General features: G+C 44.8%; 1 protein-coding gene and 1 pseudogene across 1 annotated transcript; one reads left to right on the top strand and one right to left on the bottom strand.

Annotated features, from left to right (window-relative positions):
• Window positions 1–5,050: 5,050 nt before the first annotated feature.
• LOC129623811 (antimicrobial peptide NK-lysin-like) lies at window positions 5,051–7,412 on the bottom strand. The gene is made up of 5 exons (XM_055541733.1): window positions 7,361–7,412; window positions 6,989–7,092; window positions 6,422–6,523; window positions 5,553–5,721; window positions 5,051–5,207 (listed from the first exon to the last, which is right to left on the bottom strand). Exons 1-5 carry the CDS (start codon window positions 7,410–7,412, stop codon window positions 5,194–5,196), a joined length of 441 nt encoding a protein of 146 aa, XP_055397708.1. The 3' UTR covers window positions 5,051–5,193.
• A 226-nt stretch (window positions 7,413–7,638) lies between these two features.
• The window catches only part of LOC129623812 (probable G-protein coupled receptor 160), a 57,352-nt pseudogene continuing 51,822 nt past the window's right edge, over window positions 7,639–13,168 (top strand).

Below are 13,168 nucleotides of genomic sequence, written 5' to 3' on the forward strand. Positions count from 1 at the left end.
TGACTTCCTTTTCATCACCTTAGAACAATCAAAGCCAAGTATCTGATCTAAGCTTGGCTGGTTGAATGCTCTCTTTCCTAGGAATTTGGCTTTGGAGCAGGAGATACAAAGACAGACTGAGCTCATTGTGGCAATTCATTCACCCCAATGACTGCACCTGGGTGAGACTGAAGTGCTCTCCCTGTTTCAAAGGACCCTTTGAGCTGCCCAGCTCCTGTCCAACTTCTGTTCTAGGTCTTCCCTTCCAGCCTGAGGCATCCTTGGCCACCCAATCACTTTTCTTTTCTTAATTTAGCCTGAGTCAGTTTCTGTTGCTTGCCATCAATGAATCTGGCTAAAATACACCAGCTCATGCTAAGGAAGAAAGAATTCCCCATTTCTCTTCCACATGAGGGATTCAAAGACCAGGCTGAACTGGCCAAGATTCTTTTTTATTTTATTGTAATTTATTTTATTTTATTTTTGGCCGCACTGGGTCTTTGTTGCAGCATGCAGGTTTTCTCTAGTTGTGGCACCAGGGGCTACTCTTCATTAAAGCATGTAGGTTTCTCATTGTAGTGCCTTTCTTGTTGTTGGGCACAGGCTCTAGGCTTGTGGGTTCCAGTAGTTGCAGCATACAAGCTCAGTACTTGTGGCTCACAGGCTTAGTTGGCCTCATGGAATGTGGAAGGGAGAAGGCATTGGCACCCCACTCCAGTACTCTTGCCTGGAAAATCCCACGGATGGAGGAGACTGGTAGGCTGCAGTCCATGGGATCGTGAAGAGTCAGGCACGACTAAGCGGCTTCACTTTCACTTTTCACTTTCATGCATTGGAGAAGGAAATGGCAACCCACTTCAGTGTTCTTGCCTGGAGAATCCCAGGGACGGCTGAGCCTGGTGGGCTGCCGTCTATGGGGTCGCACAGAGTCGGACACGACTGAAGCGACGTAGCAGCAGTAGCAGCAATGTGGAATCTTCCCTGACCAGGGAGTGAATCCACATTCCCTGCGTTGGCAGGCAGATTCTTATCCACTGCACCACCAGGGAAGTCCTGCCCAAGATTCTTAACCAAAAAAGAAAAGAAGCCTATAAGATTTGCTAGCCCTAACCATCTGCCAGGTGGCAACTTCCAATCAGAACACAGAAAGCCTTAGTTTGTTACTGAAAGGGTATGGTGGGTCTGGCCGCTAGCTACTCAAAAGCCAATAAACAGGCCAGGTTGGTCGAAAGGAAGTTTGCTTTATTTCAGATGTCGACATCTGGGGGGGTGGAGTGGGGGGAGGAGGCAAGGATGGTGGATTCTGTCCAAGGGCCAACTCCACCCTTCCCCAATAAGCACGGGGTGCATTAGAGAAGGAAAAGGCAACCCACTCCAGTGTTCTTGCCTGGAGATCCCATGGATGGAGAAGCCTGGTAGGCTGCAGTCCATGGGGTTGCACAGAGTCGGACACAACTGAAATGACTTAGCAGGAGCAGCAGTAGCAGAGAGCTTTCAAGGGGTGGGTGGGGTGAGTCTACATGCAGAAACAGCACAGTCATCTCTAACAGTCATCTTTAACCTGGTCCCCAGTGGTCTGACCAGCATCATCTTGATTGTCTTAGGTACAGTTAAACTTCAGTTCCAGGGTTGATTGTTTCCATTTCTTTGAGGTCAATTCTCAGAATTGTTGAAGCTCACGGGTACAGTTTGCTCATCATGTTAACTTCTCCACTGGGTGTTTTGGCATTTATAAGACCACTCACAGGATATGGCTCAGAATATTACCTATGTGCAGTGCTGTGCAGTGCTGAGGTTACTCACTTGGTTGTGTGCTACTCTTTGCCACCCCATGGACTGTAGCTCACCAGGCTCCTCTGACCATGGGATTCTCCAGGCAAGAATACTGTAGTGGGTTGCCATGCCCTTCTTCAGAGGATCTTCCTGACCCAGGAATGGAACCCAAGTCTCCTGCATTGCAGGTGAATTCTTTACTGTATGAACCACCAGGGAAGCCCAAGAATACTGGAGTTGGTAGCCTATCCTTTCTGCAGGGGATCTTCCCATCCCGGGAATCGAACCACGGTCTCCTGCATTGCAGGTGATTCCTTACCATCTGAGCTACTAGGGAAGCCCCCAAATTATCTATAGCCCTTAAGAAGAAACTAAAAGTCCTTGACTATGCTTAATAACTGCATTATTATTTAGTCTCCTTTGACTGTTTTCCTTTGTTTCAGCATTTCTCACTCCTCTGCTTAAACTTATTCTTTGACTAAAGTTTTCCACAGACAAAAGGCAGGGAGAAGACGTGGTGGGGATGGGGCAAGGACCATAAGGTCTTGCTCCGTTTCAAGTTCACTTGACCAAGTTAGGCCACTGGATGAAGGGAGGAGTGGAATTTCAGGTGTTTACTCAACTCACAGGGAAAGTCGAGCGATTACCTCCTCACTATTGCAGCAGTCCTCAGATTTGTCCTGGGAACAGAATTCCACAGTGGAAGTTGTGGTGAAAGACATTTGGAAGGAGAGTGATAGCTGCCTTGGAGACATAAGGCTAAACTGTAAGCTGGCTCATTTGCTGGAGAGAAAGCAAAGAAAGAAAAACCTGTGAAGAGGCCTCCCTGAGTCAGAAAAAAGTCTCTAACAGTGACCCATACAGGACTTAGGTTTGATTGGACTTCATAAAGCAATGTATCCCCTGGGACATTGTTGAAAACAATAGAGCAGTCAGACAGAAATTTTGGAGATTCACAACGCGGTGTTTTGAGACAAAGAGAACCCTTCCCAAACCTCTGTCATCACAGGATAGTTGTGGTCATGCTCAAGGCTGTAGCCCTTGAGGTGCAACATCTGAGGCATCACACTATGAAGGGTGGAGGGACCGCACTAAAATTACCCAGTTACTAAACATGAAAACAAGCAATTCATCTCGAAAAGGCAATAATATACCTGGGGAGCAGAGTGTGACCAGTAGCCATATTTGCTATAATATATTATCTAAGATAACCAGTTTCCAACAAAAAATTACAAGACATAAAGAAATAGGAAAGAATAGGGAATTCCCTGGTGCTCCAGTGGTTAGAACTTGGCCCTTTCACATTGTAGGTTCAATCCCTGGTCAGGAAACTTAGATCCCACATGCCAAGAGGCAACAAAGCCTGCGTGCTGTGACTAGAGAAACCCCAAACACCACAATGAAGACCCAGTGCAGCCAAAAGTAAATAAATAGGAAATCTGAATAAACCGTAGACTTTAGGAAAAACAAATAAATAAAGATTATGTGGAAATTGATTGCATCAAGAATAGAGAACCCACACACTTATGGCCAATTAATCTACAACAAAGTATGCAAAATACACAATGAAGAAAAGACAATCTCTTCGACAAGTGGTGCCAGGAAAACTGGACAGCTACATGTAAAAGAATGAACATTTTCATTTTGTCATATATAAGCTTAAATGGGTTCAAAACCTAAATGCAAAATCAAATACTGTAAAACTCCTAGAGGAAAATGTAGGCCAAACACTCTTTGACAAAACTTGCAGCAGTAGTTTTTTGGATCCATCTCGTAGGGTAATGGAAACAAAAGCAAAAATAAACAAATGGGACCTATTAAACTCTAAATTGTTTGCACAGCAAGAGAAACCATAAAATGCAAAGATAACCTATGGAATGGGAGAAAATATTTGTAAATCAACCAACAACAAGAACTGAATTTCCAAGACATAAAAACAGTTTACACAGTTCAATAAAAAAATTTTTAAAAACAACCAAAAATGAGCAGAAGACCTAAGTAGGCATTTCTCAAAAAAAGTTAGACAGATGGCCAACAGAAACATTAAAAGAGGCTCAACATCACTAATTATTCAGTTCAGTTCAGTCACTCAGTCGTGTCTGCCGACTCTTTGCGACCCCGTGAATCGCAGCACGCCAGGCCTCCCTGTCCATCACCAACTCCCAGAGTTCACTCATGTCCATCAAGTTGGTGATGCCATCCAGCCATCTCATCCTCTGTCATCCCCTTCTCCTCCCGCCCCCAATCCCTCCCAGCATCAGAGTCTTTTCCAATGAGTCAACTCTTTGCATGAAGTGGCCAAAGTATTGGAGTTTCAGCTTTGGCATCAGTCCTTCCAATGAACACCCAGGACTGATCTCCTTCAGAATGGACTGGTTGGATCTCCTTGCAGTCCAAGGGACTCTCAAGAGTCTTCTCCAACACCACAGTTCAAAAGCATCAATTATTCAGTGCTCAGCTTTCTTCACTAATTATTAGAGAAATGCAAATTAAAACTACATTCAGGTAGTTTTGATGATGGCCATCTGACCTCACTCTGGTCAGAATGGCCATCATCAAAAAGTCTACAAGTAATAAATCCTAGAGAGGGTATAGAGAAAAAGGAACCCTCCTGCACTGTCGGTGGGAATGTAAATTGGTACACCCACTGTGCTGAACAGTAAAGTTACTTAAAAAACTAAAAATAGAGTAACCATATAATCCAGCAGCCCTGCTTCCGAGTATATACCCAGAAAAGACAAAAACTTTAATTTGAAACTATAACATGTACCCCAATGTTCAATAGCACTATTTATAATAGCCTTCATCTTTATCTATTCATATATATATATATATATATATATATATATATATATATATATACACATACACACACACACATATATAGGTTCCTCGGTAGTTTAATTGGTAAAGAATCCACCTGCAATGCAGGAAACGCAGATAATTCGGGTTCCATCCCTGGGTCGGGAAGATCCCCTGAAGGAGGGAATGACAAGCCACTCCAGTACTCTTGCCTGGAGAATCCCATGGATAGAGGAGCCTGGTGGGCTACAGTCCATAGGGTCGCAAAAAGTCGTACAAGTCTGAGCAACTGAGCAACAACAACAAAACCCTAACCCGAATGGTCTCCTCAGCTGGTCTGAGAGCTCCTGGGGGTATGTTTGTGATGTACCCCAGGTTCTTGGAGTGACAAGCAGTACAATAATTATTTCATGACCATATGTGTCAGATGAGCGTGCCCCTCTTCTGAAACCCAACAAAGGAAAAGAAGCTGAAGCAAAAGTCTTGCATGATATTTTATTCTGAGAGGGAAAGGCAGTGGAGGGAGTTTGGTGAGAGAAACTGGAGAGAAGACTCCTGGATTCAGGAAGGAAGGAGCCGGCCGAGGATGCTGGAGTTTCTGTGCTTTTACCCCAGGATGGGGTAAGAGGACCCAGGGAATCAAATGAAACCTACTGTGGAGAGAAGAGACAGGTTGATACAGGCTCTGATCCCTCAGTCTCAGGCCATTTCCTTGGTGTCCACCTCATCTTACGTGATGGTCTCATTCAATTCTTATTTCAATCTCAGAAATAGAAATAATTATAGCCCTTTCGCAGGTAAGGAAACTGAAGCTCAAAGAGGTTAGGTTACTTGTCCAACGTCACACATTTGAGGAGAAATGAAGACCTGATTTTACTCCAGGATTGTTTGCGGAAGTGTGGGGAGGGGCAGGGGGAGGTTGCCTCAGGCTGTTAGGAGTTTCCCTTTCTCAGGGAGGCTGTCAGGGAATGAGTCCCTGCTGTTGCCTATGCACATACCTGGCTTGCTTTTGCACATCTTGATGTCCACACAGACAACCCGAGAGGTTTTTCCAGCTGTGATGTCCGCAGCGATGCGACGGAGAAATCTCTTCATGATTGACTTGCACAGACCTTTCAGCAGCCCCATCTTGCTGCACACCTTGGAGGCCTCCTCCATAACGGTATTCTGCAGCGGCAGCACGGTGGTGGGAAATGGGCCTCAGGTGAGCCCTGCCGGGCACTGTCTCTCTGCAGGCCCCGGCAGCCTTGGGCTCTCAGCGGGTCTGGCAGTGGGAGTGCTGGGTCCCGGGAGTTGGTGCCAGGTGGTAGTGGGAGCAGGGACTGGAGAGACAGGGCTGAGCCCCCCTCCTCATCCCAAGCCTGGCCAGCAGGAGCTCTGGAAAGGACAATTGACCCTGCCGAGTCTTAGCCTCTGTATACCCAGGCCCTGTCTTCTGGGTGGAGAGTGGTGCCCAGACCCACTTTAAAGGCTCTGTCTATATAGCTTCTGGTCCAGGGCCAGAATGGGGGCTCCATCTGCTGGGGGGTGGGGGGTGGCGGGTTAAAGTGGGGATCCAAGCTTGGAGCTTTGGTCCATTGCTTTTGAAATATCTTCTTCTGACATCTCCCATGGAAGGGGATAAATCTGAGTACCCCAGGGTGAAGGTAGTGATGCTGAGCAGCTTGGGGGAGCCACGGAGAGGGAGGGAGGGAAAGTGAAACTATGGTTCTGGTGATGATGCCTCCACTTGTTAAGTATTCACTCAGAGCTAAGTACATCCCACTTTCCAGCTCATTTAAAAAGCCTAGGTAAGGATTCCCAGCCCTCCCCACTCCACTTGGGGGCACCTCTCCACCCGCCAAGTCCCACAAGCCTCGCGTCTCACCTCATCAGGCTGATCTCCCAACTTGTCCATCAGATGTTGTATTATCCTCTGACAAGGACCACAGAGTAGGCTCAGCTCTTCTCCTTGGAGCAGCAGGTCACCCTATCAGGAAAGGAAGCCCATTAGGGTGGTCTCTCAGACACCCCAGTTTCATAAGGGCTCCAGGAAGGGGGGGCTTTCAAGCCAGTAGGATGACCCATGATCTGTCTGTCCATATGAGGACCTCAGCCAGAGTGCCTGCCCATCTCTCTGCCTGTCTTAGAGGGGCTGAGAGACCCCACGACCTGCCCCCACACCCACAGCAGCGGCCCCAGCCCAGCATCTGCCCCTCTGCTGTTCTACCGTCAGACAAGGAGGAGGCTCTTGGGGAGGGCCCAGCCACCAGTGTAGCCCCCACCCCTGTCAGGTACCAGCGTGAACAAAACCAGCATCTTCAGCTCCCAGCCCTGCCTCCCCACCCCCTGACCAGTTCAGTCTCCAGGCCCTCGCCCCTGGCACTGCCCAGGGAGGAGAGGAAGGAGAGGGATGGTGGGGCGGGGGGGGGGCTGCAGGAAGCCATCCGTGTACCTGGGGATCCTCCGGGGCCAGGCCCTGGCACAACTCATCTCCATCACACTGATGGGCCGTCGCCTGGTCGTGGCTCTCAGGAGTCAGACCAGAAAAGGCCAGCCCTGGGGAAGAAACAGCATGAGCAGCCCTCCACAGACAGAGGGAGAGAAGTCAGTGCTTCTGGCTGGGGAGAGCCCAGGAGGCAGCTGGCGCCCAGGATGGGGAGGCGGCCTTGTGAGGCGTCCCGGGTGCCTCCTGCCCTGCTCTGCCCTGGGGCTGCTCTTACCCATGCCAGGTGCCCTTGGAGCTCATGCTTGGGTCCATCAAATCTGAGAAAGCAGGGCTGGGAGGAGGAGCCATCGGAATCTACCCCAAGGGGAATGTCCTCACCTGGGGCGACCAGGAGCACAGAGGCGATGAGCAGGACAACCCAGGAGGTCATGTTGAAGCAGCTGCCCAGGCTCTCTCCACAGCCTGTTTTATAGAGGCTGGGAACCTGGCAGGGTCCTCTTCCTCTTTTTGGCCACCTCCCCTGTAACTGGGTTTACCACAAACACCGGTACTGGTCTGTGGAGAAGTGGGAGGAGGAGTGTACCTCAGAGCTTCCACACACCTCTCTCCACCCACCCTGCCCAGCACTAGAACTTTCTGAACTGAGCCGGGTGTTGATGGAGAGCATCGGCCGCCATGATGCTCACCCTGCCCTGATGTGGTAACAGGAAGAGAAGTCCCCACTACCGAGGGGTCGGGTAGGGCCCTTGGCCAGGTGAGCATCCATGCCCCCTGCCTCATCTCTTCCTCCACCCCAGAGGTCTGGGCTGGTGTCACTACGTCATCCTTCTCCTCATCCCTTGGGTCTCCTTCCAGCCATTTCAGCCAGTGTAGCACTACCTGATTCAGATGAAGAAAAAGGTGCCCTCAGGGTGGATCCTGAAGCTCCTCCTCCCAGCCCTGGATGCTCCAGCTTCATGGACCCTGATCATGAGCTCTATGGGCACCCTGGGTCCCTAGACCCACACCAGCCTTCTCACCATCATCAAGGAGGCCGGGCCTTTCCCTCAGAGCTGGGTTCAGCCCAGCCTGGCAGTGACCTGGCCGATGGGCAGAGAGAGCCGGTGGGAAGGACAGGAGCCCCAGCCAGGGTCTGGTCCCAACTTCTGGGTGTCTGAATAGTCATCTGTGTCATAAAGGTCATTGGCCTTCATCTGTCAGAAAAATTGAATAGTAGATAAAAATAATTTCTTAGTATCCATATGTCCCAAATATTGCATGGGATATACTTACACTGGAAAGTATTTGTTGTTTACCTGAAATTCCAAATAAACTGAGCATTCCATAGTTTGTCTGGCCCCTTAAATCCTTTCTGGTTTATTACCCAAATCCCAGGGTAGCAGACACACTCACACTAACTCATGTTACACACTTACACATGGTTACATGAACTCAGGGACCTACACTCTCCAAAGCACTGACAAATTCACACGCACTCATAGCCACTCACACTCCCAGATACCCACACACACATACTCACACATTAATTCACAGCCACATACTTTCATATATTCATAAATTCACACATAAACACACCACCTTTGCCCATTGTGGAAGTCAGTGAATGCCACACTAAGGAGCAAGGAATTGAAGCATTTTTAAGCTCTTTGGCTCTCTTATTTTTATTGAAATAAATTTTAATTAGATAAGTAAGAAACAATAAACGAAACCACTTATAAGTTCACCAAACAGATATACAGGAATATTGACGGATGACAAGTAGACTCATAGTGGTCATCATTTTTAAATTTATAGAAATATTGATTCTCTATGGTGTGTACCAGGAAATTACATAGTGTTGTTGGTCAATTATACTTTAAAAACAAACTCTTGGAAAAAAGAGATTGGATTAATGGTTATCAGAGGCTGGGGTGGACGGGCAAGGGGTAGGGTTGGATGAAGGTGGTGGTCAGAAGGTACCAACTTCCAGTTATAAGATAAATAAATACTAGGGATATAATGTATAATATGATAAAGATAATGAACACTGCTATTATATTTATTTTTACATTATATTTATTACGTTATAAATGAAAATTGTAAAGAAAGTAAATCCTAAGAGCTCTCATTACAAGGAAAACTTTTTGTCTACTTAATGTTGATTTCTATGAGATGATGGATGTTCAGTAAATCCACTGTGATCATCATTTCATGGTGAATGTAAGTCAAATCATTATGTTGTACACCTTAAAATTATATAATGCAGCATGTCTGATAATTCAATACATTGGAAATTAATTAATTATAAAAAATTTACATAAATATCCATTTATACCTTTCAATGAATATACTTATGAATAAATATATGTTTATATAAAGTTATATATCATAAAAAATGTTTTGGAACAGCTTTTTAAATTTAACAAGATATCATGAACATCATCCCAGTCAATAAATTTAGATTTCCTTCATCATTTCGATTGGTTTCCTCATATTCTATTTTGGGGGTGAACTCTAACTGGAGTCCTCAATTCTGGGACTCATGAGGCTTCTACTTGCAGAGCAGAGGTCGGGAGAGCCCACCAACAGCTTGTGCAGTAGTCTGGGGGAGTGACACGAATGCCTTCTTCAGACTGGTTGCCTCATAATCCCAAGATGACTACTGTAGGCCCTCCAGGCCCTAGGGCCCCGCCCCAGGTGGAAAACTTGGAGAGTGAAGCAGGAAAGGGAGGTACTTATATATATTTTTAAAAAGCACATATTTCCCAGAGACCTTCAGCTTGTCTCATCAGTACATCCCAGGGGGTACTCGCAGCTGTGAAGGGCTATACAGAAGGAAACCTTTGGCTGGACTTTGAACAAAACTGAGATTCTGCCAGGAAGGACAGATGAGAAGTCAGGGGGATCAGGTAGGCAACAGCAGTATCAGCTACAGAAGAACTTCTTGCTAAACAGTGTTTTGAAGGAAAAATTGATGGGATTTTGTAATTAATCAGATAAAAGAGACAGAGGAGACAGGAGGCAAAAGTTTGATAGTATTTGAAGGCTGAGGGGCCAGTGGTGAAGCAACAAATTTAGGAAATGGAGCTTGTGTGTGAAAGCTGAATTTGAGGTGTTGCATTTGTGTGGTCTGCTTGAGGGCAGGGCTGCCTCTGCTGTCACATCCGCCCTTGATTACTAGAACTGTCCTGAGACCAGATAGTCAGCTAAGAGTTCGCCTCCTATAAGGAAACCCGGACTCAGAGAGGTCCAGTGAATGCTCCAAGGACACACAGCTCAAACCACATATGTCTGGGGATTTGAACTCAGACTCCAAAATCCAAGTTCGTCCCCACTCCACATTGGCCCTATCTCTAGGTTTCTAGGCCAAAGTTGTTTGCCATGTGGCCCGCCAGGTTAGGCGCTGTCCCCGCTCCCCTCCACAAGCCTCCTCTTTCCTAACCACATGAAGATACCATGGGGTACATGTGGAGACCACATTAGTGAAGGGGGAAAAGCCCAAGAAGATGACTCATGTCTTTCTTTACCGTATTCAGTAAATACACATATCAGTAAATACACACATACAAATATCTTTGGGGAATTCAGTAAGATCAGATATTCCAGCAAGCCCTTTTCTGGGGTACTAAGGGGTATGGACAAGGGACCCTGGGGTCCCATGTGACAGGAACCTAGCACAAGTCCACAAGTCCTATCCATTTGCGGTCGTGGGGTCCCATGGGCCGGCCCATTGCAAGTCAGTCTTCAAGAAATCTTTGCTTTCCCCAGTGTCATGAAGATATCCTCTTGTTTCTTCTAGCAGTTTTATAGTTTTCTACATGTAGATCTGCGATTCACCTCAAATAAGCTGGGTTGAAATTCTGTTGCTTCAGATCAATTTGTTGAAAAAATTTTCATTTTCCCATTGAATTGCTTTAACATCTGGGTCAGAAATCAAATACTGTATAAATGTGGGTCTGTTCTTAGGTTCTTCATCACAGCAAGTACTGCATTAATAATAATAGCAAAACACTCTGATTCTTTTAAACGGGCACAATATTTGAACAGTCACTTCATAAAGGAAGAATAGCCAATAAATATTTGAAAAAGTGTTAAATACCATAACTCATGAGGGAATTCTATGTTAAAACTACCATGAAATGATGGCACCAAAATGACTACAATTAAAACAACAAGATCTTGCTTACGTGTGTTATCTGAAAATGAAACACACAAAAGAAAACAAAAAAACAGAACTCGTAGAAACAGAGCCCTTTTCTGGGCGTGGGGCCCAATGTGGGAAGAGGGCAAAATAGGTGAAGGTGGTAAAAAAGCACAAGCTTCCAGTTACAGAGCAAGTCCTGGATGTGTAACATATAGCACAGTGACTATAGTTAATAATACTATATGTATATTTGAAAGCTGCTGAGAGAAATCTTTAAAGTTCCCATCACAAAAAAAAAATCATAACGTGGTGATGAATGACAACTAGACTTCTGGTCATAGTCTTTTTGCAATCTATATTATATCAAAGCATTATGTTGTAAACATGAAACATATCATATGTCATATGTCAATTACATCTCAAATTTTTTAAATGAATAATAATATCTATTGTGCAAGGATCACTGAGATATTAAAAATCATATTAAATATTTGTCATATGTGGGGGCAGAAAAGACAAACAATACTAAGTGTTAATAAGGATGTGGAGCAATGGGTACTTCAAAAGTTGTTGGTGAGAATATAAAATGAACTTTTTAAATGTAGATTGACATTGTTTCACAGAGTTAATATACACTAATGAAAACATATGCACATACAAAGACTATTACAAAAATGTTCACAGAAACATGACCCAGCACCTACACTCCTAGATATATACTCCAAAAAACTGAAAACAGAGATTCAAAGGGACACTTGTTCATCAATGTTCATAACATTATTCAAAATAACCAAAAGTGGGAATGACCCAAGTGTCCATTGATAGATGAATGGATCAACAAAATATGGTATATACATACAATGGAATATTATTCAACCATGAGAAGGAATAAAGTTCTGATACAGGTAACAACATGGATGAACCTTGAAAGAATTAAGCTAAGTGAAGTAAGCCAGATACAAAATAATACATATGATACCACTTCCATGAAATATCTATAAAAAGCAAATTCATAGGGATAGAAAATAGATCAAGGATTACCAGGGACTGAGGGGAGGGGAAAAGAGGGAATTATTCCTATTGGTTACTGAGTTTCTATTTAAGGTCATAAAAATAAATTTTGGAAATAGTGATGATATTTGCAGAATATTTAATTAGTGCCACTGAATTGTACATTTTGAAATGGCTACAATGGCAAGTTTGTGTTGTATGTATTTTACCACAACAATAACAAAAAAAAAAGAGAGAGAGAGAGATAATGCTCTTAGAAACTTTCCCACAAAAGCCAAACATCAGAAATAACCCAAATGCCCACCAACAGGTAAATGGATAAATACAGTTTAGCCATACAATGCAATACTACTTGGTGATAAAAAAGAAATAAAATGCTAATACATGCAACAAAATAGATGAATGCCAAACACTGAGCAAAAAGATACCAAACACAAAAAAACCACACTCTGCATGATCCCATTGATATGAAATTCTAGAACAGGCAAAATTCACATCTGGTGAAAAACAGCAGAAAAATGATAGGAGGGGAGAAGAGGATGTGTGAGTTTTGGGGAAAGTACACAAAGGGGCTCTCTCAGGTGATGAAAATGTTTTCCATCCTGTCTGGGGTGTGAATCTCATGGGTACATGCATCTATCAAATCTCATCACTCTCTACACTTAAGATTTATGCATTTCACTATATGTAATCACGTCCCAACAAAACGAGTATCCAAACTGCTTAAGTTACAATCTCATGGTTCCTAATGAACATGAGGGATTCCCTGGTGACTCAGTGGTAAAGAATTGGCCTGCCAGTGCAGGAGATACAGGTTCAACTCCTGGTTCGGGAAGATCCCCTGGAGAGGAAAATGGCAACCCACTCCTATATTCTTGCCTGGGAAATCCCACGGACAGAGGAAACTGGTGGGCTACAGTCCATGGGGTCTCAAAAGAGTTGGACACAACTTAGCAACTAAACAACAGCAACAATGAACATTATCAAATACTTTCCAAAAGTATTATATCAGTTTACACTGCCATTACCTACAAGTTTGCTGTACTTTCACC

This window comes from Bubalus kerabau, chromosome 11 (genome assembly GCF_029407905.1).
Source record: "Bubalus kerabau isolate K-KA32 ecotype Philippines breed swamp buffalo chromosome 11, PCC_UOA_SB_1v2, whole genome shotgun sequence".
Classification (NCBI taxonomy): domain Eukaryota; kingdom Metazoa; phylum Chordata; class Mammalia; order Artiodactyla; family Bovidae; genus Bubalus; species Bubalus kerabau.